The following is a 26,862-nucleotide window of genomic DNA, read 5'->3' as shown; positions in this document are numbered from 1 at the left end:
CTGGGTGAGAGAGAAAGACTCCATCTCAAAAATAAAAAAAAGAAAGGAAAGAGTGTGGTGGGAGACAGAACTTAACAGCTTGGTGCTTAAGCATGAGGACTCTAGTGCTGGGCAATAAGGATGTTGGCTCTGCACTTGCTGTGAACTGGACAAAATTGAGACCTGGCACTGCTGGTCCCTCCTTGTTAAGTGGGAGCAACGGCAAGCGTGACGCCTGCCTATCTCAGGGAGTCTGAGTCACTGTACAGCAAGGACTGAGATGAGGGCCTCGCCCTTGGTCAGGGGGCAGTAAATGCTGGTCACCACCAGGGGCCTGATTTTCAAGCTCCCACTTTTGTCATCTGCTCAGGGGCTCTGTCCCCCATCAGCTTCTTCTGCACCCAGAGGGTATCTACAAAAGCCGCTACAGCCGCTGCCTTCCCATCGGCAACTCCCTCCAGGAGACCCCCTTACAGCTTTCTTGTTTCAGGCCCCTGTCCACACCTGTGGTTCTGGTCCCAGCCCAGCCTCATCCTCTGCAGGTGCATTTGCATGAGCTGCCTGGCTTTCTTCTTTCCTAATGAAAAGATATCATCTACAGACACGAAATGCATTCATTTCAGGTGCAGAGGGATGACTCACATTTGCCTACTCCTGAGTAACTGGACCAAGGCCTAGAATATTTCATGTGCCCTCAAGGCAGCACCCTGTTCCCTTCCAGCTAGGTTACCCCACCCAGCTCCACGGCCCCTAGAGGTAACCACGCTTCTGTCTTTAATTATAATAGTAAGTCCTTCCTGTCCTTGGCCACCATATAGAGGGACTCATGCGGTACACACAGTCTCAGGTCTGCTTCGTTCGCTCAACATCCTGTGTGCAGACTCAGCCATGCTGCTGGATGTAGCCATTGCTGCTTTCTTGGTTTCTTTCCGTTGCCATGCATTTTTCCACTGTGTGGCTGTACTTCAAATTATTCATTCTACTGCTGATTCATATTTGGGCTATTGCCAACTGTTTCTTTTTTCTTTTTTTAGCTATTTACAATTAATGTCACTATGAAAATTCTTGCACATGTCTTCTGGTGAGCATGAAGGTTGCATCCCTGGGAACATGTCCAGGAGTAGGGTTGTTGGCTGATAGGGTACATGAATGCTTGGCTTTAAGAGATGCTGCCAAACAATCTCCCCAAGGGGTTGTTCCCACGTGCACCCCATCAGCAACCAGAGAACACATCTCTACAACAGACAGGCTTCTCAGCCTTTTTCTTTGCCATTCTGGTGGAGATACAGTAGCTCCTGATGGTTTTAATTTGCATTTTCCCGATGACTAATGATGTTGAGCATATTTTCACATACACTGGTCATTTTGCCCAAGCCTCTTTCTCATCTTAAAAGCATCAGCGTGCCAGTCATTTTCTCCATGATTTTTAAGAGCCCCTTATATTAGGTTGGTGCCAAAGTAGCTGCAGTTTTTGTCGTTGAAATAGCAAAAGCCACAATTACTTTTGCATCATCATAATATAATGTGGACGTGAGCCCTCCAGAGGATGAAAGCGTCATTGCAAATAACTCTCCCCTCTTGGTGAACTGCCTTTTCATTCTCGTAGCATTTTCTTTTGATGAAGAGAAATTCTGATTTCATCAATGTCCACTTTTTTTCCTTTTCTTTGTGGTTAGTGCTTTTTATCATCCTGTTTAAAAATCTTTGCCTAACCAAGATCATTTTCTTATATATTTTTTAAAAATTTTATTGGTTTGCTTTTTCCATGTAGGTTAATAATCCATTTCAGTTTTGTAAATGATACGAGTTGGAGTCAAAATTCATTTTTCTCCATTTGGGTATCTATATGACTCAAAAGTTTTTATTGTTTTTTTAACTGCTAATTTTTTCATTGAAAAGATTCTTCATTTCTCACTTGGTTGAAATGGTGCCATATCACCAGTCCAATATGTAACCAGTATGTAAACACATCACGAATATGTAAATGTGGCACACCCATTTATTTATTTAGCTCTTCTTTAATTTCTCTCAGAAATAATTGTGGTTTCCAAAATACAGTAAGTCTTCTATATTTTTAATTAAAATTTCATTCTAAGTCTGCTGTGTTTTCAATACAGTAAATGTTATCAAAAAATTGATATGATTACTTTTTTGCAAGAATAGAAATAAAATAGATTTTCGATATTGACCTTGTATCCTGCAACCTCACTAAATTCACTTATTAGTTCTAGTAGCTTTTTTTGTAGACTTCTTAGGATTTTCTGCATAACTATTGTGGGGAATGGTAAAGACCAGCCTCAGGTCTGATGATTCACTAAGAAGGCTCAGAAAACTGCAGCTTCCAGGGAAAGGATAAAAGTCAACATCAGCAGAGGGAAAAGGTGCATGAGAGTAGAGTCTGGGGGAGACCAGGCATAAACTTCAAAGGGTCTCTCCCAGTGGGGTCGTGCAGGACATGCTTAATTTTCCCAGCAACAAGTTGTGACAATACGTGTGACATGTTACCAATCAGGGAAGCTCATTTGAGATTAAGCAGCCAGGACTTTTCAGGAGTGCTGGCCTTATACCATATCCAGCCTCTGCTTGGCATGTGTCAAAATTCTAGACCTCCAGAAGGAAAGCAAGTGAACCAAAAGGCATACTATTTGTACCAACAGTCTAGGCACAGTGAGCTACTCTTATCAATTAGAGTGGTGAGAACTTTACCCAAATCTAAATTCCCAGATGCCACTCAAGGGCCTACCTTGCAGGCAGGCCTTTCCAAACAGAGTAGTTAGGGCCTGTTGTGTTAACTCTTTCCTACATAACAATCTTGTGAATTGTGCTAATTTACTTATTTCTTCCCAATCTATGTCTTTTTAAATTTTTTTCTTGCCTTATTGCAATCTCTAGGATCTCTAATGTAATTTGGAAGAAGTGGCAGTGAACATTCTTGCCATGTTCTTGATCTTATTGGGAGAGAATCCAGTATCTCATCATTAAATATGAAACTAGCTGTAGGTTTTCTATGGATGTCTTTGAGTTTTTATCATGAATTAGTGTCCTTTTTTCTCCATCTATTTGATATAATAAAGTGGTTTTTCTTCCTTATTAAGTTAATGTGATTCATCATCAGTTGACTGCCCTATTCTTTTTGAGAGCTTCATAACATTCCATCATGCAGATGCACTTAATTAACCAGTCACCTGTTGATTCACATAACTTGTTTCCAATCTTTTCACGGTTTTTTGCACAGGGCACTGCAATGTACAGCCTTGAACTTGCAGCCATTTTGCACATGGCAGGATATAACTGTGAGGACACTCCTAACAGTGGGATGTGTGGGCATAGGACCACCACACCCTGGAGATCTTAGTGTATTCCAAGGTACAGACGGCCGTGGTGACCCTCCCTGCAGCTCCCTGCAGCTCCCTGCATTCCTGTCCATGGGGAAACAGCCCGGATGGTTCTGCAGACACCTTTGCTGTCCTCCCCAGGGTCATCTCCAAGTCTTAAAGGGAAGGCAGCTGTTCCTGCCTCTACTCAGCCTCCACAGCAGCATTTCTCATCTGCCAGGCAAGTCAAGAATTCTTACTCAAGACAGAGTGGTGTTCACTCCCAGTTAAAGAAAAAAATAATAACCATGTAATCCAAATGCCTCCCTCCTCCTCCTCACTTATCTAAGTCTGTAGCCTTCCAAGTGTGCTCAGGGGTAAGAAGAAGTGAGCCAACAACACGGAAACCAGTTCCAGAATTGGCACTTCCATTGCAGCTAAGTGTTGCAAACAGTTCTACAACCGAAATCCCTGGCCAGAAAGCTTGGCGGTCGATGTCTTGATGATCTTGGCTGTGGGGATTTGCATCAATAATTCTAGCTGGGCTTTGACTGAGGTGGAGCAGTGCCGGAGGCCCAGGGAGGTGGCGGGCTTGGCTATCGCTGTGTCAATGTGAGAGGAAGCAGCAGGAGAGGTCTGAGAGTCCACAGGGCCGCTGAGGCCGTCAGAACGACCCTGGCTTTTATTCTGAGCAACATGAGAAGACCCTGGAAAGTTCTGAGCAGTGGAGTGACAGCACGTGACTCACATTTTGATGGGATAGTCTGGCTGTTAAGCCGAGAACAGACTGGGGGCAGGAGGCAGGAGGCAGGGAGACATGCGCTGGGGCTGAGAGAGGACAGAGGCTGGTATGGGGGCACCCGGTAGATGGAAAGCAGTCAGATCCTGGACATTTTGTGGGCACAGCCACAGGCTTGCCCTCTGATGGAACGTGGCGTGAGAGAGGGGAGTCAGGGGTGATACGTGGTTTTCGGTTAGAGCAACTGACATTTATGGGGAAAGGTCAGGACTGATTGAGGTGTGAAGTCGAGTCACCTTTCAGATGCTGAGTGAGGTGCAGAGGGGGCATGTGGACTCATGAGCGGTGTTCAGGACAAAGGTGTGACTGGAGATGAAACCCTGGAGTCACCAAGCCGTGGAGGTGTTTAAAGCTGTGAGCCAGGTGGGCTCGCCTGGTACTTGCCTCTTGCTAATAGCCATCTTGCAGCTTCCCTGTGTGTCCAGGTGACCACACTGACCCTGTGCAAACCCCCACCCCTGCCCACTTCCTGGGACAACAAAGAGCTGGTCCACATCTGTGGGTCATTGCTGAATGTGGGGTATTGAGTTTCCAAAAGCCAGACCCATCCCGTCCCCAGCTCCCAGTCACTGCGGTCTTGGTCTTCCCAGGTAACATCCAGATTTCCTAACAGATTTGGAGACCAAGGTTTGGGAAGGGCAAGAGTGGATCTGTGAGCTGAGGAGGCACTCAGGGAGAATAATCTGCCCATCCTGATGAAATAAACACACAGAGGGGACTTAGATCTCAAGTCTGCACAGAATGTTCTCCTCAATGTGGCCTCTTGACCAGAAAATCTGGCCGGGCTGTGGCCTGACGTTCCCTCTCCTGATAATGCAGGGTTTTTCTTGGTCCTTTCACAGGACTCACAGAAGGGGCACCCCATCTACTCAGCTCACTGTGCTCAACCCCTTGTGAGAGGGAGCGCGTAAGCAAGCGAGTGTGGGATCCGACCGGCCGTTCCAGGTGCAGACGCAGGAGCAAGCTCCATGCGGGACCTGCGGCCAGACTAGGCGTGTTGCAGCACCCAGGTGAGGGTGCCTGTGACCCCAAAGCCCCAGAGGCAGTGTTACAGTGCTCCTTTAGTTCTGCCGTTTGTGGGTGGTGGTGTGTTAGCAGCTCAGTTGTCCTCCTGCCTTGTCACGTGGGGTGGCTGCCCTCCACTGGCAAGGGCAAAGGGCTAGTGTGACAGCCTTTCTGGGTACTCACACTAGGTGGGTCCCACTCTTGCCCAGCATCCAAAAAGAATGAAGTCATATGGTCACTTGAAAGATGGTGAAGGCCAAGAATTTTACTGAGCAACAAAAACAGCTCTCAGTGGAGAGGGGAGCTAGAGAGGGGCTGGGAAGGGCAGGTCATCTTCCCCAAAGTCAGGCCGTCTCCCCTCTACTGACTGAGTCTGGAGTCTTTATAGGTACAGGATGGGGAGTGCATGCTGATCGGTTTGTGAGTATGCAGAAAAAGGTTAAAACTAGGCTGGGTACGGTGGCTCATGCCTGTAATCCCAGTACTTTGGGAGACCAAGGAGGGCAGATCACCTGAGGTTAGGAGTTCGAGACCAGCCTGACCAACATGGAGAAACCCAGTCTCTACTAAAAATACAAAAATTAGCCGGGCATGGTGGCGCACGCCTGTAATCCCAGCTACTCGGGAGGCTGAGGCAGGAGAATCGCTTGAACCCGGGAGGCGGAGGTTGCAGTGAACCAAGATTGCGCCACTGCACTCCAGCCTGAGTGACAGAGCGAGACTCTGTCTCAAAAACAAACAAACAAAAAAAAGGTTAAAGCAAAGATGCCACTCAAAGGTGGACACGACAGTGTAGGAAACCAATTAGGAAAGGGTGGGTATATGTAAAATAGGTGAAGGGTAGGGATCCATCAGAGGCAAGTGCACCAAACAGCAAGACAAGTTGTCAGTCCCGTCCAAGGATAGCTTGGCTTTCAGGCTTTAAACTGTCTTCGGCTTGGAGGTGGGGGTTCACCGGGGATCCGCCTCTGTCTGCTGGGCATTTGGCTGCCTCCTGTTGCTATCACTGACGCCCACCTCCGACAGTCCTGCAGACAAGAGGGCTGAGTCCTGCTCCTGAAACAGCCCTCCCTGCAGGCAACGCGGTGAAACCAAGCCCAGTCGGCCCTCGGTGACACCAGTGCCTGTTTGGAAACCCCCTTCCTGGCCAGAAGTCCTCCTCCTCCTCCTCGGCCTGCTTAGGGCAGGCAGGTCTAGTTTATTAAAAACAAATGCATTGTATCTGTCCAGGTGCAAGCAGCCTTCCTCACCTCTACTATAATCCTGCAGAAGTGTTACTGAAAAATAACGTTTATCAAAAATACAGAAAAAAACCACTATCTATTACCTCCGCTGTGCAGCTATGAATAGCATTAATGTTTATGTTTTGGTATATATCCTTTTATGTATATACTTCATATGAAAACTTTATTAATTTTTTTTGAGTCAGGGTCTTGCTCTGTTGGCCCAGGGTCTTGCTCTGTTGGCAATGGCGCAATCACAGTCCGCTACAGCCTCAACCTCCCCAGGCTCAGGTGATCCTCCTGCCTCGGCCTCCTGAATAGCTGGGACTACAAGCATGTGCCACCACGCCCAACTAATTTTTTAATTGTTTTTGCAGAGACAGGGTTTCGCCATGTTGCCCAGGATGGTTTCAAACTCCTGAACTCAAGTGATCTGCCCACATTGGCCTCCCAAAGTGCTAGGATTACAGGCGTGAGCCTCTGCGCCCAGCGGAAAACTGTGTTATCAACCATACTTGCACCAACATTTTTATTGAAACATATTCCTCCTCCCTTGATTTCTTCAGGGTAAATTTCTTGACGTGAATGAACGGAATTCCTACGTACTGTTTAGGAGAACACTGGCTTCTCATTGACCTTGGTGATGCAGGGAGTTGCTGCTGCGATCAAATTTGCCAATGTGATCAAGTTTGCCAAAGGATCACATGATGTTAACTTTCCTCCATCTAATTACTAGGGAAATTGAACAGCTTTTCAGATCTTCATTGGTCATTTATAGTTTTTAATGGCATTTTCAATTGACAATAATTGTTTATATTTATGGGGTACAATGTGATGTTTTGATACATATGTAAATTGCAGAATGAGTAAATCAAGCTAATTAACATATCCATAACTTCACCTGTGTATTTTTGTGGGTGTGGTGAGAACACTGAAAATTTACTCTTAGCAATTTTGAAATATATAATACATTCCTAACTATGGTGTGGTACTTTTTTTTTTTTTTTTTTTTTTTTGAGACGGAGTCTCCCTCTGTTGCCCAGGCTGCAGTGCAGTGGTGCGATCTTGGCTCACTGCAAGCTCTGCCTCCTGGGTTCACCTCATTCTCCTGCCTCAGCCTCCCAAGTAGCTGGGACTACAGGTGCCCACCACCACACATGGCTAATCTTTGTATTTTTATTAGAGACGGGGGTTTCACCATATTGGCCAGGCTGGTCTTGAACTCCTGACCTTGTGCTCTGCCTGCCTTGGCCTCCCAAAGTGCTGGGATTATAGGCGTGAGCCACCGCGCCCGGCCATTCCTAACTATGGTAACCCACCATGCTGTGCCACAGATCTCAGAAACTTACTCTCCTGTCTAACCCAAACATTGTACTCTGTGACCTACATTGCCCCTTTACCTCTCCTCCTTAGGCTTAAATTTGGCCTCTACCAGTTGCTAGTTCTGTCATTTGGGGTGAGCTGCTTTAAACCCCAGGCCTCAGTTTCCCAAGAAATCAGCTGTGCCATCAAAGACAGTGCCTGCAATCTGCCCAGCTCCTCCCAGGACAGAGATATGGGCTGAGTGATTGTTAAATGTGGACCAGAAAGCAGATCTGCTGGAGCCAACAGCAAGCAGGGTGGTTTCTGAGAAAGACCTCGCCTTGCTTTCGAAGGCTGAGGTTGGGGAGGGTGGGGTGTATCAGGATTGAATCTACTCACGGGAAAACAGCCTCTCTGAATGTGCCCACTGGATTCCTGCACTGACCCTGTCCTGGGGTATTGGATGCCTGCCCCTTATCAGAGGGCAGCGCCATGCCCTGTAAAGCACAGGCCAGATGGTCCTGGCAATTGGTCCGAGCCGTCCTTCATTCTGGAAGGGGGGCAAAGGCCAGGCCAGCTTCCCAGGGATCAGGCGCTGTGGCTTCACTGGGAACAGAATACTCTCTGTACCTGGAGAATGGTAGAGGCTGGCACTGTCTAATCTGAGCTCCTGGGTCACCCTGTTCTCACCCAGAAAGAAGCTGGCTCCATCTGGGGACGAGTGAGGGCAGACGTGTCTGGTGGGACACAGCCTGGGCCACAGCCTTGCATCTGCAGAACCCATTGTACAAACGCACAGTGCATGGAAGAGGAACCTGCAGCCCAGCGCAAAGCTGCTCAAACAGAAACCAAACCAAAAGCAAACCTCGGCCAATTCAGAGAGGCAGGTCCACATCTGAACCGAGAGCTCTCCCACCAAATCGGCCTGGAAAGCCCTTCTCACATCAAGGCAGGAAGATAATAATGACCCTCATCTTTCAAAAGAGGAAGCTGAGACACCGAGAGGGTAGGTCCCCTCAAGGTCATACAGTTCTTAAATGCTGGGGCCAGGATTCCAACCCGAGCAGGGAGGCCCGGATCTGAGCTCACAGCGACCACACCCCAGCCTCTGTGAAATGAATTTACTCAATGTCTGGGAAGAAAAGGCACTCTGCTCAGAGCCGTGCAGGGCAGTGTGCTCCCGTCTCCCCGGCATTTGAATCACTCTTGTGGTGTGTGTCCAGCACAGATGCTCGGGACCCCTCAGGCCCATATCCTCAAACAGGTAGCAGTGGGGCACCCGTGCACGAACACCAGGGCTCAGCAGTCAGCCTGGGCAGGTCACAGTTCCGATACCCTCCAGGCTGTCTGGGAGGCGGCCTGGCTGTGGGACCAGTTCTCATGTGAAGCAATGAAGCCACTCTGAGCTTGGCCCCCTGCCCTGGCGTGGGCACTGGGCTGCCTGTGTGAAACTCTCTTGTTTCTCCAGGTGCAAGACAAACCTGGCACTCTCTTTCCGGCTTCTCCATTCACTGGCTGGGGGCAGGTGGCCAAGCCTGGCTTCACCTCCTTGGGGAATGGAACACTCTCCACATCCAACCAGAAAACAGCCCCAGCAAAGGGCTGACATGGGAGGGAGAGGGACAGGATGGCGCCACGCACCCACGGGCACCCAACGCTTTGACGCCGCACCCAAGCGTCTCTCTCGGACATCCTTCTCATACCAGAAACAGAGCCCGCGTGTACCAGTCAGACCTGCAGTCAGGCCCATTCATGAGTCAGGCCCATTCATGAGTCAGGCCCATTCACCAGTCAGAAACCACAGAGCCACTAATTTGAACAGGGAAAGTTTAATATAAAGATGAACTCTACTCGGAGCAAAAAATTTAAAAAGAGTTTTATACAACACCCTAGGGATGAGGGAGAATGCCTCAGGTAAGAAAGCAGGGAAAAGGAGGTGCCCTCCCGAGGCTGGGACTGAGACCTCCTCGCTGGAGAAGGCGTGGGAGGCCCCTGAGGGTGAAGTTCCCCGGGTTGCTCAAGCCAGAGCCTGTGCACAGTCACAGGGCAAGCAGAAAATTCTTTCGAGAGGGTGGGTGCTCACAGGGAATTGGGGAGAAGAGCCCACTTGCCTACACCTGAAAGGCCACAGCTGGTGCTGGGACCTCTCTGAGGTCTGCACACTCCAGGCAGAGCACCCCTGGCAGCTGTGCAGCAGGAGCAGGAAGGAAATGACATGAAAGCCCCTTTCTCCCCAGTGTCCCAGTTCAACACCGTGCACGCTACCAAGGAGAAACGGCGCACGGGCCCCGCCCACGACTGCAGAGCAGGCAGGGGAGGGGGGATCTGGAGCTGAAAGGCAATACATGGATGATGCGCACATCCCACTCCCACTTTTATTTAGCAGGAGTAAATGCAGCCTAATGACAGGGCGTGGGAAGACTTCCTGCTCACCAGTGTGGGCAGAGTGTAGCGCGGCCTGGGCTCCTAATACAGGTAAATTGTCTCCAAAGGGCTAGTAAAGGTGCCTGGGTCATCCTCCTGCCCCAGGGACACTGATTAGAGAAAATCCGTCTGTGCTGGCAATACAGCAGTGGTGGACACTTGGAATTCCCTTGAAGGCAAAAGCAAGGAACAGAGCGTTATTATGTACTGGACACCTGCCAAGTGCCGGGCTCTCTCCAGTTTACAGGTGAGGAAACTGAGGCTCCTTGAGTTGGAGCTGGGATGCCAGCCCCCATGGACCTGGCAGAACATGCTCTTGACAGCCCTGCAGGGCTTCTCCCTAGGGCACTCCCTTAGAAGATTCCAGGCAGCAGGCGGTAAGGCACCGCGGCAGTGTAGCGCTCCCAGTCCCGGCCGTACTTGCTGGCGCAGCGGTGCTCATCCCGGAGGCAGCGGTGGGTCAGTAGGATGGCCATGTAGATGATGTAGAAGTAGGGCAGCAGGTGGCTGCCACCGCAGGCCAGGCAGTAGGCCAGGCTGCCCATCAGGTCGCCGACGTAGTTGAAGTGGCGGGCCACGCCCCAGAAGCCCGACACCAGCAGCTTGCTGTGGTGCCTCTGCCCATCAGCGGATGTGTAGGAGCACTCGATGACCTTGGGCTTCCTGCCCCAGATGAGGCAGCGCCCATCTGTGCGGCGGAACAGGTCCTTCTGGTGGTTGGCCACCCGGAAGATGTAGTAGCCCACCAGGCCCAGCAGCAGGACACCCACAGCATGTGGGGTGGACAACTGCACGGGGTGGTACACCAAGTACAGACCCTGTGGGGTGAGGCGGAAGCGGTCAAGCGGTGGTTTGCCCAGGGAGATGACAGGAGTGTGGGCTCGGGTGCCTGACGGCCTGGGGTCAAACCCCAGCTGTGCCTCTGACACACGCCTTACCTCAGTGTTCTCTTCTGTGAATAAAAGCACCTACCTCGAGGGCTGTTGTGGGTATTAAATTAGTAACTCTACCTGCCTTCTACCTGTCTGTGTGTGTGTGTATATATACCCCCTATATATGACATATAGTATAAACATCAAATATGTAACAGTATTAAAAATATAATCTGAATTTAATATTGTGATGGTTGATTTAATGTGTCTACTTGGCCAGGCCACTGTTCCCAGATATTTGGTCAAACACTAGCTAGTTGTACAGGCATTTTTCAGATGAGGTTCACATGTTAATCAGTCAACCAGGCAGAGCGGATGACCCTTCACAATAGGGGTGGGCCTCATCCAATCAGTTGACGGCCTTAAGAGACAGAAGACCCACCTTCCCCAAAGAAGAGGGAATCTGCTAAAAAGTGGCCTTCTGGCCACGCACAGTGGCTCACACCTGTAATCCCAGCACTTTGGGAGGCCAAGGCGGGCAGATCACGAGGTCAGGAGTTTGAGACCAGCCTGACTAACATGGTGAAACCCCATCTCTACTAAAAATACAAAAATTAGCCGGGCGTGGTGGTGTGCACCTGTAATCCCAGCTACTCGGGAGACTAAGGCAGGAGAATCACTTGAACCCAGGAGGTGGAGCTTGCAGTGAGTCAAGATCACACCACTGCACTCTAGCCTGTGCTAGAGCGAGACTCCGTCTCAAAAACAAAGAAACAAAAAAAAGTGGCCTTCTATTTAAGCGCAGCATCAACTCTTCCCTGGGGCTCCAGGCTGCCCTGAAGATCTCGGACTTGTCACCCTTCAATCACATGAGTTGAAAAATACATCTCTTCCTTACACGTATACCCTCCACACCTCTATTGATTCTGTTTCTCAGGAGAAGCCTAATACAAACATAGTATAAAAAATGTACATACATCTCAAGACACATGCAGAGGCTAAAGCAAGTAAGAGCTATTATATAGTGGGACCTATTGCTACGTTTTCACATCCTTGGAAAATGGAGTTTATAAAACCAGGGAACCAGCAGACCTGCAGCCAGCCAGGTGGAGGAATGGGGCCGGGTGGGCCACGCGGGGGCTCCAAGGACCTGGTGTGAGTGTGGGGCCAGCTGGGGCTCTGCACCCTCCACCTGGTACTGGCCCTCTCTGCTGTGAGCGTCCTGGTTTTCCAGGACACCCGCGCCTCCATCCCACGGGACTGGCTGTCACAGGTGATGCCGGGCCTGTCACATCCTGAACAGGTGACAGCCTCTCCACGTTGGTTCTCTCCAGTTGGGCACAGCCTTTTGGGGCAGCCACCCCACCGTGCTGCTAAGCAAGTGCCCTGGGGTGAGTTATTTCTGTCCCCAGGGGGCTCGTTGCTCTTGAAATGGGCAGGTAGCATCTGGTCAAGCAGCCACCTTACCTGGGAGCCCAGCACTCCCCCTAAATCAGAGCAGGGCTGCTCTAGTTGAGCTGGGAGGGGAGTGGGGGACTTGATGCCAATGACAAGGCCACTTGCTTTCCTCCACTGTCCTGGAACTCCCAGGGCAGCCCTGCCCCAGTGCCCAGCACATCCTAGGAGGCAGGAATGAAGAGGACCCCTGCTGCCAGCGCCCGCACTGACCCACCTCCACCTCCACTACATCCAGCCCTGAGCCGGCATCTGCCCTACCTTGCAGATGTTAGGGACATACTCAAGGCCACCTCCCTGGCTGCTGGCCCAAGCCGGCCGAGCTGGCTAATACACGAGGCCTTCCCTTCTTCCTAGAAATAGGGAGCAGCTTTGGCGCCCCCCAAGGACAGACGCTTCTGTAAGGAGAAAGCTTAGCATGTGTCTGCCAAATTCCCCGCTGGGCCGGCCCTGCCTACCTCCTCACCTGTAGCGTGTAAAGGTAAGGCAGCCAGACACAGTCGCCCCAGCCCAGGTACCACCCGAAGTGGTCATGGCAGATGTCAATGGTCTTCAGGTACCAGGTTTCGTTCCAGAAGAAGTCAATCACGTAGATGGCCTGCAAGACAGAAGCAGCCGCTGACCACCCCCGGCCCTCCTGGGGCCCACATGGGCCTTGGGGAAATCACACTCCACGCGGATGCAGCAGGGGGTGCTTGGGAGCTGCTCAGTAACTTCCTCAATGCTGGGGATGTTCCTTCCCTGCAGCTGGGGCTGTTCCTGCCTGGGTCATAGGCAGGGGTAAGGGCGTCCTTGTCCTCAGAACCACCCGAGCCCATGGCCCTGGTGCCTCTCCCAGCCCAGGTTCTCAGGGCTTGCAATGGCGTGTACCGAGGGGAAGGGATACATTCATCCCATCCAGGTCAACCTCCTGCCTGAGCAATGTCCACAGCTCCTGACAGGCCTCCCTCACCCCCTTGGGTTCTCCTAGCCAGCTCCCACCAGCTCCCTGGGTGACGCTTCTGAACACACCTGATCCCTGCCACCCTGCACCCCAGCTCAGCACACACTTTCTGGGTCTTGCTGCTTTTAAGATAAAGAGGAAGACTTCCATGAGGTCTCCAGCCTCACCTGGCTCTGAGCTCCTGAACACTCTCTGCTCAGGATGCGGGACGTTTCTGAGTGTCCCAGACTTGCCACCCTCTCTCCCTACAGGGGGTTCCTGGAGCATGCACTCTTACCCCCACTCTACCAGGTTAACTCCCACACACCCCCAGATTCTACCCAGGTGTAATCCCCAAGGGAGACCTTCCTGGACCACGCCTGGCTGCGTAGAACCTGCCTCCTCCCCTCCCAGGGCTGGCAGAGACAGGCACCCAAGGATGGCTTCCTTCACTAAGTGCTCGCCAGCCACTTCCTGGTGACACCTGGGGAGGGCAGCTGACTCTCTTTTATAAGTGGTAGATTAAGGTCATGGGAACACACTCTGGCTTGCGGGTTTCCCCAGAGCCCGCCGGCATCGGCATTCCACCCTCTCCAGCCATAAGATCATGGAAACACGCTCTGGCTTGCGGGTTTCCCCAGAGCCTGCCGGCATCGGCGTTTCACCCTCTCCAGCCATGACAGGCACCTGCAGGACGTTGACCAGGACCATGGCATTGGTCACGTGGCCGTGGAGCTCCCGCTGCTTCGCTGCGAAGGACAGGTTGATGAGAGTCCAGGCGACGATCCCGGGGCGCCCATTGAAGAACAGCTTGAAGTCAAACCACTTCCCAATCCGAGGGTTAAACTCGACGCCCATCATGTAGTTGTAAAAGAAATTGCCTGTGAATTTGCTTAAAAATATAAATAAAAGATACATTTAGTGGATGAGCATACCTCACAAGATGAAGCCACCTTGCTTAGCGAGAGCCCAGCACTGGCCCAGGGTCCTAAAGGGTAACGTGAGATAGCGCAGGCAGAGGCTGGCCATGAGCCGCTGGGACCCCCATGGCTGGAATGCTTCAGTTGGCTGGTTCCTGGCACCCTCATTCGCTCTCCTTTGCATTCAGCTGCTGCTCAGCAGAGACATCCTTAGGCAGAAGTCCCGGGGCACCTGCTCTCTGCCCGGGAAGGGTGGGAGACCGGCCCTGGGCTGGTACCTGGGTTTCTCTCTACCCTTCTCCAGATGCCCTTGACGCTCACAGGTGAGCCAAAGCACTGGCTCAATCGCACTGAGATTACGTTCTGGGGCCCAAGCACATGGTTTGAAGCCGACTCGGGGCATGTGGGCCCTCATGGGCGATTGACATAAATCACGCCAACGTAGAGAATGACAAATGCACCCTGGGCCCGGCTTCCAGCATGTGCAGGACTAGTTCTTTCACCAGTTACCTGAATCCCGCAATCCCCGGAGGGCCAGAGCATCAGCCGAGATAACCCCTGTGGAGACCCTGACTAGGTCTAGCTGGCTGAGGACACACAGCAATTTCTGTGTTAACTAGAAAATCCTATTTTCATGTCCAGTTCCCTCAGGTAGGGTAAGTAGAAAGAAGCAAAACACACAAAGTCTACAGCCATTGACATGATTATAAGGTGGTGAGGATGATTTCCAGGAGCATTGGAGGCCAGCCTCATTATCTGATAACACACAAGCTACAAAGTGTCATCCTCTAGAAACATCTCCCAAGAGCCTAGGTGTAAACCACACTGTGGTTTTTTGGATCCCCCAAACTGAACTGTAAGTCCCACTGCCTACAACTGTCCACAGAGAACCCCATCAAGCATTGGTTTATGATGGATGGATAGATAGATAAGAGGGTGAGCGGGTGGAAGGATGGATGAATGGGATTGGGAGAGGAGCAGGTGGATGGATAAATGATAGGCAGGGTTGAGCTGGGGTGCAGGGTGGCAGGGATCAGGTGTGTTCAGAAGCGTCACCCAGGGAGCCAGAGGGAGCCGGCTAGGAGGGCCTGAGTGGGTAAGGGAGGCCGGTCAGGAGCTGCGGACATTGCTCAGGCAGGAGGTTGACCTGGATGGGATGAATGCATCCCTTGCCCTCAGCACATGCCATTACAGACCCTGATAGAGTGGATGGATGGGTAGGTGGACGGATGACAGGCAGGTGGATGGATGGGTGGCTAGATGTGTAGGTAGGTGAGTAGGTGGATGGGTGGGTGGACAAATAGATGATGGGTGGGTAGACAGATGGGGTGGAGGGTGGATGGGCAGGTGGATGAGATGGATGATGGACAGGTGGGTAGGTAGGTGGATGGATGGGGAGATGGGCAGGTGGATGGGTGGGTGGCTAAATATGTAGGTGGGTGGGTAGGTGGATGGGCAGATGGATGAATGGGTGATGGGAAGGGTAGATGGATGGATGATGGGTGGGTGGGTGTGGGTGATGGATACGTGGATGGATGATGCATTGGTGGGTGAATGGGATGGGGTGATGGGTAGGTGGATGATGGGTGAGTGGGTGAATGGGATGGGGTGATGGTGGGTGGATGATGGGTGAGTAGGTAGATGAATGGGTAGGGGGGTGGATGGGTGGGTGGGGAGATGGGCAGGTGAATGGATGAGTGGACAGACAGATGAGTGGCTGACCACTGTCCAGCCATGGGAATGGGTTCAAGCCAGCAGGGCTCTCCTGGGAAGCTGTTACATTAAAGCCACAGGGACAACAAGACTCTTCACTAAGGTTGTTTTGGGCCTGACCAGCTAATCCAAACAAAGAGGCAATGGGCTGCCTGTGCCCCGAGCCAGAAGTTCTTCCTAGCTTCCCTACCCCCAAGCCAGCCCTAAAGGCAATGACTTGGCCACCACATCTGACCTGACCATCTTCAGCTGCATTCTTGCCAAGGCTGGAGAAGCCACCAAACATTCAGAAAGGATGTTCCCCAGGGTGAAGCAAGTTCCATCCCCCTCCTCCTCTTCCACGAATTCTCAGTGCTCGGGGCTTTACAACCACCTGCCCCAGGCAGCAAGAAAGGCCAGGGGTGAAGTTTCCACTTTCCACATCAGGCTGGACCCGCTGCTAAGAACATACCAGTCTCTGGCGCTGGTGGGGAAGAAGTAGCCCTTGACCATGGCGAAGGTGGAGACGGCATAGCCAAGGATGTTGGCACACCACAGCAGTGGGATCCAGTTGTCGAAGATGATGGTGGGTGAGAACCAGGACAGGAGATGAGCGTTTGCAAACCAGAGCAGGTGCGTAAGGAGCCAGGCTTGCAGGCCGTTGATCTGATACTTGTTCACAACCCCTGCAGACGAAGGATTCAGAAATCAAGGCGCTTTCCCAGCCGGCAGTGAGGAGCTTGGCTGGGCTGAAGCATGCCTGGCGGGGGCCCTGGTCACTTTCTGGGCCTCTGCTGCTGTGGACCCTCATCTGGGGCCCCAGGAACCATCTCTGAGGCCCCTCTACCCTTGGCCAAGGAACTATCTGCTCCTAGGAAGAGGGAGAGGAGGCTGAGTTCATCCTTTGGTTCTGCATCTCGTTAACTGGCCATAGGCTGAGTGACAGGTGCGCAGTCTGACAGGGAGGTCAGGCTGAGGGGTAGAAGCAAGTGAGGATGCCCCTGTGGTGTCCCTGGCCCCCTCTGTAATTGTTGGGGAGCGCCTCAGCCCATCCACCCCCCAAAACAGGGAGCTTCTGGGGGCAGAGTTGGGGTGCGGTTCCAGACTGCACCCACGTGCGAGGCACAAAGCCAGGCTCCTCATGGGTTCTCAATCATGGCAAGGAATGAACAGACAAGGTCTCCCACGGACAGCCCCGAGGAATGGTGATCTCTGCAGGAAGCTCCATGGGCCGAGTGCATCCCCTGCTATGGGGCTGGGAAGGAGCTGGGCCATCCATTCCCTCCTTACCTAGGAAAGTGATTTCTAACCTGGGTGTGGGATAGCCCCAGCTGCCCTCAATGGTTTTGAGGCCTGGTGCTGTGAAAAATCCAAGCAAAATGGATTTCTATCCTGTGACAAGTCTTAGGGACAAAGCAGCGCTGGGGAGGACTGGCCCCTGAGAGAAAGGGATGGGAACGGGAGCCTGGGGAGGGTGGAGGGGAGGGGGCTACCTGCAGGAGTCACGGCCCCCTCCTGGATGCCTCCTACGTAGCCGGGTAGAAACTTATGGCAGAAGTCAGGGAGAGACGTGTACAGAAGCACCTGAAACACACAAGCAGCCTGATCACCCCCGCCTGGAGGGCACCTGCAAAGGGGGACGCATAGCAGGAACATGAGAATCACAATCATAGTCTTTTTCTTCCCGAAGCACTTATGGCTCCTGGAAGCTCAAACTGCTGGGCTGTGGGTTTTGAAGGGGGTTCTGAGACAATAAACTCATCAACCAGGGAAGGTGCCAATGCTTTCTCCCCCAGGGCTCCATTTGCCCCTCAGGAGAGCACACAGGTCCCTCCCAGTCACCTTTTAAAAATGGAGAATCCCACAAAATTCAACTTTTTTTTGATATATAAATCTATTTTTGAGATGAGGTCTTGTTCTACCACCCAGGCTGGAGTGCAGTGGTGCAATCATAGCTCACTGCAGCGTTGACCTCCTGAGCTCAAGTGATCCTTCCACCTCAGCCTCTCAAGTAGCTGGGATTACAGGTGTGCACCACCACACCGGGCTAAAATTCACCCTTTTAAAGTGCACAATTCAGCGGCATTTAGCGTATTTACATGGTTGGTTGTACACCCATCACCGCTAGAAGAAAATGTTGTTCCCATCACCATAGAAGAAAATGTTGCCATCCACAGTCACTCTGAATCCCCTGTCCCTGCCACCCCTGGCTGCCACTGAGCTTTCCGCCTCTGTGGATTTGCCTGTACTGGGTATTGCATATAAATTGAACCACATAGTATGCGGCCTCTGTGACTGGCTTCTCTCGCTCAGCAGTGTCTTCAAGGGTCATCCGCCTGGTGGCATCAGAGCTTCATTTCCTTCCACTGCCAAATAGTGTCCCACGGTGGGCACAGTGTTCTGTTCTGTGGGTCCATTCATCTACTAATGGACATGTGGGGGTTCCTGCTTTGTGGCCATTTGTGATTCACACTGCCCCTGTCATTTTTCACTCAAAGGGACCAAGAGATCTGAACTGAGAAGTATTCTGGAGCCCAGAACCTTAGACCCTGTGGAGAAACAGCTAATCATGATCCGAGCCTTCCTCCCTCCCAGGAAGGAAAACCCAGGCCTGTCTCTTTCTAGCACCGTTTCCCTGGAAACCTTTTCCGGGGTTCAGGCAATCAGCACCACCCCTGTGTGTGCCAGGTTTACAACAACCCCTTCCTGGAACTCCCTCTGGACCGGGAGGCCAGTGGGGATACCATGGAGCTGAGGACATCCTGGACCTGCCTCGACTGCCTGTGGGGAAACACGGCCCTGGCTTCTCTGAGTGGCATCTCATGATGGAGAGCGTCCCTTTGAGGACTGAGATGTTCCTTTCCAGACCTGGTGCAAGGCGTGACTCCTGCCGACTATGGGGCTTCCTTGGGCTGGCCCTGCCCTCCCATGGGGTTTTGCTCCTATCCTCAGCTTGTCCCTGCAGAGCTGGGCGTGCTCAGCAACTGCATGCAGGCATGCCGTGAAGGTGTATCGAACACTAACGTGACAGGTGCCTCCTGCCTTACATCTGAGGATGAATCTGAACACGCCAGAGTCCAGGGAATGCCCTGCTGGGTCCCGGGAACCCAGATGTCAACCTGAGTCAGGATCCCATGTCCCAGACAAACGGAAGGACCACCCCAGCAGGAGGGCACGCTCCCCACCTGCTGTGTCCCGATCCCCAGGGCAGGGGCTGCTGACCTGGAAGGTGACCCACAAGGTATAGAGCTGGGCGGCTTTCCTCGTTATAGGTGGAGTCTTGGCCCAGATGTCCGAGAGCCGAGCACGTCTGGTGACGATGTCCACCATGGGGCTGGTCAGGGCGCAGCCATACTGGTCACACGCCATGATGAAGTAGTAGACAATGAAGGGGGCGAACAGCAGTAGGAAGATGACGCTCGCCAGTGAAAACCAGTCCACCTCCCTGCGAGGACGGATGCAGGCAGTCACACTGGGGCCCATCCGCCCTGGGCCCCACCAGGACCCTAAGAGGCTCTGTGTGGGAGACTGTTGCTCAAACCCATGAGCACCCCATGACAGAAGGCATTGGCTCCTAGCACGGGCTCTCCTTGAGGCGAGGGAAGCCACTCAACATGCCTGCTCTACTGTAGTTGATTAACTGGTGGCACTATCTGTGGCCCCCATGGAAGGCCCAGAGCTCAGAATATGAGTGCTGGTAGGTCTTTCACAACCACCAAGGCCTGCGGTTTCCCCAGTTCCAGGTCGGAGAGGACACTCACCCCGCACGAAGTCCCCATGGCTCTATGGCGAAATGGGAGCTGTGACAACAGGTCATACCCCAGGGTGGTGGGAAGGCCCCAGCTGCCCTTTAAGCCCTCATCTTTTTTTCTACGTTGTTGACTGACCATGATTTCTAGTTTCTTTTTCTAATTCCTTACTTTATAAAGTGGAAAACTATTTACCTTTCATTAGTCTTGACAAAAAAAAAAAAATCTTTTTTAAATAGGTCCTTCATTCCTTTGGGTCCATACAATTCCAAAGGCTGGAAAGCTCTGAGACCACACCTTACTTTCTAGCTGGGAGAACAGGCAAGATCCTTACCAGGCACGGCCCCACTGCCCTTGAGATGCGGTTCTGTCATTGGTGACGCCATCTAGACTCTTGGCTTTGGGAATGTTGGGTTGCGATTTTGCAGCCATTGGGCCCTGCAAGAAGGAGAACCTTGCTTACATTGTCCCTCAAATAACAGACACCACCTTTCCCTGTTGCATCCACCACTGCTCCTGGGCCTGGCAGGGCTGGCCTCCTGTGCACATCTTCCCAGTACCTTGTCCCTGACAGCAGATTCCAGGCAGGGAAGAGACCATCTTGTCTTAGACTCTCTCCCTGGACCCTGCAATCGCTCCCTGGACCCACGTGACCTTCCTACGGCTGCTCTTGCTAGTCTCAGTTCATTCTCCAAACATGTCAGAATGCCTCTCCCTCTTACAGCACAAGCTGACTCCTGCCTCCCTCCTACACACCACTCTCCCCTATTCTCCCCTGGCTCCAGGAACACAGGGGTCTTCACTCATCCTTGAACAGTTTAAATCGTCTGCGGCACTGACTTCCTCTGCTTAGAGCACATTTGCAGGTGTCCTTATTCAGGGCTCATGTAAAAGGTCCCCTCCTGGGGAGATCTTCCCTCTCAGCCAATCTGAAGCAGCTGCTCCCCAGCTTCCCTGCCAAGGCCCTCCACTGGGTACTTTATTTTCTTAGTAACTCTCCCCATCGCCTAGAAGTATTCATTTGTGTGTGTGTATTGTCTGTCTCCCCTCACTAGAATGCAAGCTTCCCAAGGGCAGGAATTGTGTGTCCTCTTCTTTGTTCTACTACCAGGGCCTAGAACAGTGGCCCATATAGGACCCTCAATAATCACCCTTCAAAAAAAGGGGAAGAGAACACAGAATGTCTCTAGGTACCCACAGCTGCTCTACATGGTTATAATTTGGGGGAAGCAGTGACATCCCCACTTCCAGAACAAGTTCATAATTGTGAAGCTTTAAAATTTCAGAGAATTTTTTAAAAGATGCTCTTGAAAGCTTTTAGAGAAAAAACAGGAGTAAAAATCACAGTAGCCTTAGATTTCTCAACAGCAAGCTGGATTCTAGAAGATAATGATGAAAAAACTTCAAAATTCTGAGGAAAACTTTTTTGCAACCTAGAATTCTATTCCTATGTGAACTATTATTACTCAAGGACAACAACATAGGATCCAGGAAACTGGAGACCCAAGAGAGCTGCTGAAGCAATGTCCACAAAAGGGAATGGGCAAGTCCCAAGAGGACAACTATGCAGCAGGACTAGCCAGAAACCAGTCCACACTGGTACAAGACGAATTGCTACGAAAGAGAGGAAATGAAAATGATGAATTTTGTTGCATCTGAATGTGTAGGAAAATTATTGATATGTGGGACAGCTTGGTTAGAGCATCCATAAAAAAATGAACGAGCGATGCATAGAAACCTTACCAAATGGAAAAAAAAAAGTAAGGCAAATGTTAACTCCAGGAAAAATAAAAAGTCATATAAGGAAGGAAAAAAAGAAACCAAACCATTATTATAGGACCTTACTTGGCTCAACAGTGAATAATGGTAACTTTGTCATAACAGTGTATACTCTGACTATTGATTGACTATTGTATGTACAAAAGGAAATTTTCAAAGTTAGGGGTACTAAAAGGAAATTACTTAGAAACAAGTAGGTACAAACAACACAAAAGTAGCTAAAAGAATGAAAAGCGTTTGCTGCTGGCAAGCAAGACTGTGGGATGTGGTAGAGACTATTTCTTCTGAAGCCTTTTAACACTGATTTTTAAAAAAATGTGAGCTTGAATTACTCAATAAAAATTTACACAAATTTAAAAAATTTCAGTGATGAAAGACATTTTCCTTATGCAGTGTGAGAACTTCAGTACCAGCACTTAATTTAATTTACACAAGTTAGTTTATGAAGTTCCTATGATGTACAAAGCAGGACGAAGAGTTCTTGATGGGAAGAGAACGTGTCTCTCTATGGCCCCAAATACTGAATACAGAGCCTGGCGAGTGCCAGTCACTCTCCTTATATCTGTAAAATCAAAGTGGATGAAAGAAAACTACTTCTGAGAAAAGCTGACACGCTAGTGAGTCTGATCTCAAGATCACAGCCACCTGGACAAGCCAGCTTGCTTTAGACAGTTCCTCTCCCTCAGGCTCTCATCAAGGTAAGATACAAGTTTAGCTTCTTCCCAGCCAAAACTTACCAGCTCAGTGCCCCCACTCTCTCTGATCCCTAGTTCCCACACTGACTGGTGTTAATCCAGACCACCCACAGGCACACTTGCCTTACAGGAAGGCTAAGTAGAATGGGGTGGCATTCTTCTTGCCCCAAGCCATGGATAAGCTACAAGGGGACAATGCCTGGTACCAACGTTATCAATTATGTAAAATACTGGGAAATTGCAAAAGGGTCAGGGGATGTGTAACCTCAGAACTAAAGTGTGAAAAAGCCACTGGGAGAATGTTGTCAAAAGGGATTAAAATAAGACCTAAGAAATACTTTTAGCTTATTACAGAGTTCATTCACCCAGGAGTCAGCTTTTTAGTCACAAGCATTGAGTTGTGCAATAAACATCTAAGTAACATCCTTCCCAATAGACGGCTGGGAACAGACAAAGGGGAGGTGCCCTGGTATGTTGTATTTTACTCATAAGAGGCACAGACAGTCGTTGGTCTGTACTTTCAACGCTGTGAAGCCATAGCCTGCGCCCACGATCCAGGGCACTGAGACACACTTACCTCCAGCCTCTTGCCAAATAGTTTCACAGCAGAAGGGAACTTTTCCTTCTTGAACCGGCCCCTTAAAACTTTCTAGACACCTGTGCTCCAAATGCCTGCTTGATCCTTCTCAACCGGCTAAAGTCCTGCAGGCAACACAAAAATGAATAAGACCGCAGGCAGCTGACATTTCAGGAGAGGGCAGACGCTCAAGGCCCACAGTTGGAGTCAAGCAAGAGGCACAAGGTCCAGCGCTCAGAGCTTCAACAGCCGTATGTCAGGGAGGACGGCGGACAAGCCAGTCCCATCGCAGAGCTGCTGTGCCTGGCTCAGCACTGACAAAGAGGGAGGCGAACAACAGGTGAGGCAGGAGAAAGCGCCGCCGCGGAGCGCGGCATGGGGCCAGGAGCCGACCCCGGAGCCAGGCAGCCTTCGCCCGGGGGAGCTCCAGACAGCGCGGGGACAGAGCATCCCTCAGGGGCCGGCTCGTGGGGAAGGGGGACTATCCACGCCTCCGCCCCGCCTCCCCGGAGCCCCAGCGGCCCCTCGCCTGTGAGCTGGACCCTCTCCCCACCTGCGCGCACGCCCCCTACCCCTGACCCCACCCTCGCCCTGTGAGTGGGCACCTGCTCACCTGGGCAAGCGCCCCCCACTGCGCACACCTTCCCCTGGCCTCACCTGCGCACACCTCGGCCCCTCACCTGCGCCCACCTCGGCCCCTCATCTGCGCACACCTCGGCCCCTCACCTGCGCTCACCTTCCACTGGCCTTGCCTGCGCCCACCTCGGCCCCTCACCTGCGCCCACCTCGGCCCCTCACCTGCGCCCACCTCGGCCCCTCACCTGCGCCCACCTCGGCCCCTCACCTGCGCCCACCTCGGCCCCTCACCTGCGCCCACCTTCCACTGGCCTCGCCTGCGCGCGCTGCTCCACGCCGCCTACCCTCTAGCCAGGGGCCGGAGTCACCCGCAGGGCAGGGCAGGGGTGCCCGCCCCCGGATGATGTCAGCGATTGCCTGCCAATCGGAGGCGGACCCTGCACGCCCGGCGGCTCCGCGCCCCGCGATTGGCCGAGGAGCCTGAGCTGACTCCGGGCCCACCGCGCCCGCCACTCGGCAGCGGTCGGACTCGAGATTGACGGCCGAGGCCCCGCCCTGCCGCCCCACCGCCCTGCCCCGGTCCTGGTGGGTGGGCGCAGCCTCCCGCGCCTCTTCGGGATCCGAGCGAACCTGCTGGGGGTGGGGCGGGGCGGAGTGGCCACGTGGGCCGCGCGGAGAACGCGCCAGGCTCATCACCTGGATCATCGTGCCTCAGTTTCCCCCTCGGCAAATGGGGCTTCAGCGGCTCGCGACGCACATTGATGGAGCGTATGTCCAGGCGCCGGTGCACCGCAAGGAGCAAAACAGACACAGTCCTTGGTCCCAGGGCTCACGTCCTGGGGCGAAGAGGATCCTCCATAAACGATCAGGTAAACACATGGGTGTCAGGGAAGGCTCGACGCTGGGAGACCGCCAAAGTGACCCGAGATGGAGTCTGGGTGGCCTGCTTATTAGGGTGGCACACCTGTGCGAGGACGGGAGGGGAGGGAGCAGCAGGACTGGGCAAAGGGAGAAGCTGAGCAAGAGTGCGAGCCGGACGCACGGGCCACGTTGCGAGGGCATGACCTGGGGCGAGGCAGCCCTGGAGGTGGGGGCAGCTGAAGGTGTCTGCTGACCCCACACCCAACAGCTCGCGTAACAGGCCTTACTTACTGGCAGAGCGATCTAGTTGCCACGTCTCTGTGGCCCTCAGACAGACATCATGTTTTCTTTTTTCCCTGCACCTTTTTGTTTTGAAAAATGTTCAGCATACAAACAAGTTGAACGTAAAGTGAACACGCAGATTCCTAGATTCAGCAGGGGTGAGCAGGTGGCCACGTTTCATTTCTCTCCCTCTCTGTTTATATATGTGTATTTTTCTTTTTTCCTCCCCACTCAGCCCCCACCATTAGCTGCAGATACCGTGATACCCCCCTCCCAAATACTTAGCTATCCAACTCCTTAAGAAGAACCTCCTATATTACCAAAATACAATGACCACATCAGTTCAATGCTATTATCTATTCTCCATCTCCGGTTTCCCCCGGTTGTCCCAATAATGCCCTTTACAGCCCTTTTGTTATTGTTGTTTGGTTTTGCTTTTTTGAGATGGGGGTCTCTGTCACACAGGCTGGAGTGTAGTGGCACGATCGCAGCTCATTGCAGCCTTGAACTGCTGGGCTCAAGGGATTCTCTTCCCTCACCCTCCTGAGTAGCTGGGACTACAGGAGCACACCACTACATGCTTTTTTTTTTTTTTTTTTTTGGTAGAGACTGGGGGTTCTCACTATGTTACCCAAGCTGGTCTCGAACTCCTGGGCTCAAGCGATCCACCCACCTTGGCCTCCTACAGTGCTGGGACTACAGGTGTGAAGCTCTGCCCTACAGCCCTTTTTTAAACCCCAGGATCTAATCAGGGAGCCACACTGTGCATTCAGGCTATGCACTTTTTTTGGCAGGATAATATACTACATAGAGCATGTTTTATCTTGTCAGAAGGCTGTCAACCTGAAATAACCACACGGGTCAGAATTTAGCTTAAAGAGAGTTTATTTAAGTGTATAAAGTTTGAAGACAGGCTGCCTGGGAAGCACAGATTTTAAAGAATGGAAATCAGTATTTTGAAGTGTGGATGTTTGGGATCATTTATGCAGACAAATTTTAGGAAAGTTTAAAAGAATTTAACATCTTTTTATGCATAAAGTTATAATCTGACCAGTTGAGGTGGTCTTTTTTGGGGGGAAGGTAAATTTAACATTTTACACTGAAGATGTAGGAGTCTGGTCTAAGTACGGGATAATAAGAGACAATCTATAATAAAGATCAGTAATTAAAAGGGGAGGAGGCCTGGTCTGTGGTCTCTCGTAGTCATTTATAAAACATAAATGATAAAGAAAAACACTAGCCTATAATCTAAAAGACAAAATTACAAACATGCTATGTGACCCAGTTTCTAGGACTTAACTTCCCTCTTGACATAATAAATTTATTTATTTTTATTTATTTAAAGACAAGATCTTGCTCTGTTGCCCAAGTTGACATAATAAATGTCAAGAGTCCTAAAACTTTCTTTTTTAAGACAACATATCACTGTGCTCCATGATTGATAGCGGGGCTCAGTGGTTTCTGCCAGAAGTCTCCATTTTTCCTTTTGTTATTAATGAGTAGTTGGTGCAGTGATACTTTGAGACTGTAAATACGCTGTTCCCAAATGACCTTTCACCCAGTGAACTAGCATTTAATGAGGACTCTTGCCTGAATCCCTTATTTCTTGGGACAAAGTGTTAATTTTCTAATTTTATCATTCCCTCAACATTTATTAATAAATTATTTATTAGCAAGCATTCTCCTATAGGGATTTCCTCTTTGATTTATTTTTTATCAGTATGCCCTAATGGATTTAGCTGACTGAGTTGTGATCATTACTGTATTGTCCTATATTTGGCTAACGGGAGCCCCTTCAAATTGGCTTCTTTTTTCAAATGACATGTCCCTACCATCCTTTGAGTACTTACTTATTTTCTGGGACAACCATATGTTCAAGGATCCTCCCCTTTTCCGCCCAGGCCTGGCATCAGCCATTGTTGGCAGGAGATAATTTGAGCAGATCGTGTGGATTTCAGAAGCATGAAAACTACTGTGAGGATTAAATAAGTTAGCATGTATAACATTCTGGTGCTTTTGTGGAGTTTCCAAATTGTCATGAACAAGCATTACTTTATAGGCAGGAAAAAAGTGATTCAAAATGTGAAAACGGGTATATGTACATAAGGTAAAAATAAAATCCTAAGCCCCCCATTGACCAAAGAGACCTTCTCCTGACCAAGGGGACACCAGAAAAACCTTAACACTGAGTTCCCAGACATGACGGGATGGGAGGTCAGACGCGCCTGGTAATAGCCCCCTCCCTGTTTTAGAGTTTGGACATCACAACTGGCCAGCATTCATGTTAAAACAGAGTTCGTAAGACTGACAGAACAGACTCTGTGGCAATAAGATACCAAATTATAAACAGGACCCAAAGCCATGCTAGGAAAGGGTAAGTCAGGCACCCCACACTTAGAGAATAAACTATGTTCTAACAGCCACAAGGCTTTCTGT

At 51.1% G+C, this 26,862-nt stretch overlaps 2 protein-coding genes across 7 annotated transcripts in view; one reads left to right on the top strand and one right to left on the bottom strand.

The window, feature by feature from the left end:
• Nucleotides 1-1,960: 1,960 nt before the first annotated feature.
• Nucleotides 1,961-23,698, bottom strand: DHCR7 (7-dehydrocholesterol reductase). 6 transcript variants are annotated; one of them, XM_063670712.1, is made up of 9 exons: nucleotides 23,552-23,656; nucleotides 22,708-22,832; nucleotides 19,991-20,094; nucleotides 19,130-19,352; nucleotides 17,401-17,491; nucleotides 16,380-16,593; nucleotides 13,983-14,187; nucleotides 12,840-12,971; nucleotides 1,961-3,527 (listed from the first exon to the last, which is right to left on the bottom strand). In XM_063670712.1, the coding sequence occupies exons 3-9, from the start codon at nucleotides 20,086-20,088 to the stop codon at nucleotides 3,498-3,500; spliced, it is 993 nt and encodes a 330-aa protein (XP_063526782.1). In that variant the 5' UTR covers nucleotides 20,089-20,094; nucleotides 22,708-22,832; nucleotides 23,552-23,656; the 3' UTR covers nucleotides 1,961-3,497. The 6 variants fall into 6 exon arrangements, with proteins under 6 accessions (XP_063526782.1, XP_063526780.1, XP_063526778.1 ...); XM_063670710.1 differs by lacking the exon at nucleotides 1,961-3,527 and adding an exon at nucleotides 9,436-10,864 and having other exon boundaries at nucleotides 23,552-23,698; XM_063670708.1 differs by lacking the exon at nucleotides 1,961-3,527 and adding an exon at nucleotides 9,436-10,864 and having other exon boundaries at nucleotides 23,575-23,698.
• A 393-nt stretch (nucleotides 23,699-24,091) lies between these two features.
• The window catches only part of NADSYN1 (NAD synthetase 1), a 57,447-nt gene continuing 54,676 nt past the window's right edge, over nucleotides 24,092-26,862 (top strand). Inside the window, exon 1 of the mRNA XM_063670707.1 lies at nucleotides 24,092-24,152. The gene's annotated coding sequence lies outside the window, so the exon portion shown is untranslated. The remainder of the gene's footprint in view (nucleotides 24,153-26,862) is intronic.

The sequence above is a fragment of the Pongo pygmaeus genome, chromosome 9, assembly GCF_028885625.2.
Source record: "Pongo pygmaeus isolate AG05252 chromosome 9, NHGRI_mPonPyg2-v2.0_pri, whole genome shotgun sequence".
Taxonomy (NCBI): domain Eukaryota; kingdom Metazoa; phylum Chordata; class Mammalia; order Primates; family Hominidae; genus Pongo; species Pongo pygmaeus.
The sequence above is the reverse complement of the archived record's forward strand: the minus strand, read 5'-3'. Positions and strand labels throughout refer to the sequence as shown.

Coding starts and splice junctions, on each gene's coding strand:
- DHCR7 (XM_063670710.1), bottom strand. CDS start 20,088: ATGGCTGCAAAATCGCAACCCAACATTCCCAAAGCCAAGAGTCTAGAT. Junction 19,353..19,990: donor GGGCAGTGGGGCCGTGCCTG/GTAAGGATCTTG, acceptor CCGTCCTCGCAG/GGAGGTGGACTGGTTTTCAC. Junction 10,865..12,839: donor CTTACCTTTACACGCTACAG/GTGAGGAGGTAG, acceptor CTCACCCCACAG/GGTCTGTACTTGGTGTACCA.